The sequence below is a fragment of the Serpula lacrymans genome (genome assembly GCF_000218685.1).
Source record: "Serpula lacrymans var. lacrymans S7.9 unplaced genomic scaffold SERLAscaffold_7, whole genome shotgun sequence".
Lineage (NCBI taxonomy): Eukaryota > Fungi > Basidiomycota > Agaricomycetes > Boletales > Serpulaceae > Serpula > Serpula lacrymans.
The window spans coordinates 1,257,188-1,257,758 of NW_006763296.1; the positions used below are offsets into that span (position 1 = coordinate 1,257,188).

Sequence of the window (571 nt, forward strand, 5' to 3'; positions counted from 1 at the left end):
TCCTACTGTTACCCATTGTCTTTGCCACTGTTTCATCGCCTATAGCCGTCTCCTACATCATTTATCTTTGCTCTATCGTCTTATACAACACCCATCATGTCTGACTCTGATCCCAAGTTCCATCCCTTGTCTGGCACTAACTACCCCCAGTGGAGTGGTGAAATGCAAGCTTGGTTGATGACCAAGGGACTGTGGAGGCTTGTCTCTGGTGCTGAAAAGTGTCCTGGGACTGACGCTGAAGCAATAGAGAAATGGGAGTTGAGAGCTGAAAAGGCTGCTGGTGCATTATACCTCAATGTCACCAAAGAGCAGCGCATCCATCTTGATGGCATCATTGATGATCCTGTCAAGATCTGGGAGAAACTGGCCATTGTGCACGTCTCTAAGAAGCCTGGGACGAGATTTAACGCCTATGACGACTTCTTCTCTATCAGAAAGAAGGAGGACGAGTCCCTGCAGTCTCTCATGACCAGGATTGACGAAGGCATGCATCAGATTCAAAATCTTCGTCCTACAGGCTTTAAATTGGCTGAATTGGACGATGAACTGACATGTATGGCCATGATTAGGG

General features: G+C 47.3%; 1 protein-coding gene across 1 annotated transcript; it reads left to right on the top strand.

Annotated features, from left to right (window-relative positions):
* Window positions 1–96: 96 nt before the first annotated feature.
* On the top strand, window positions 97–570 carry SERLADRAFT_349075 (uncharacterized protein; the record flags this gene model as incomplete). Its single annotated transcript, XM_007318557.1, has 1 exon — window positions 97–570. A coding segment is annotated over one exon (474 nt), but the record flags the coding sequence as incomplete, so codon positions are not given.
* Between the last annotated feature and the right edge of the window lies 1 nt (window position 571).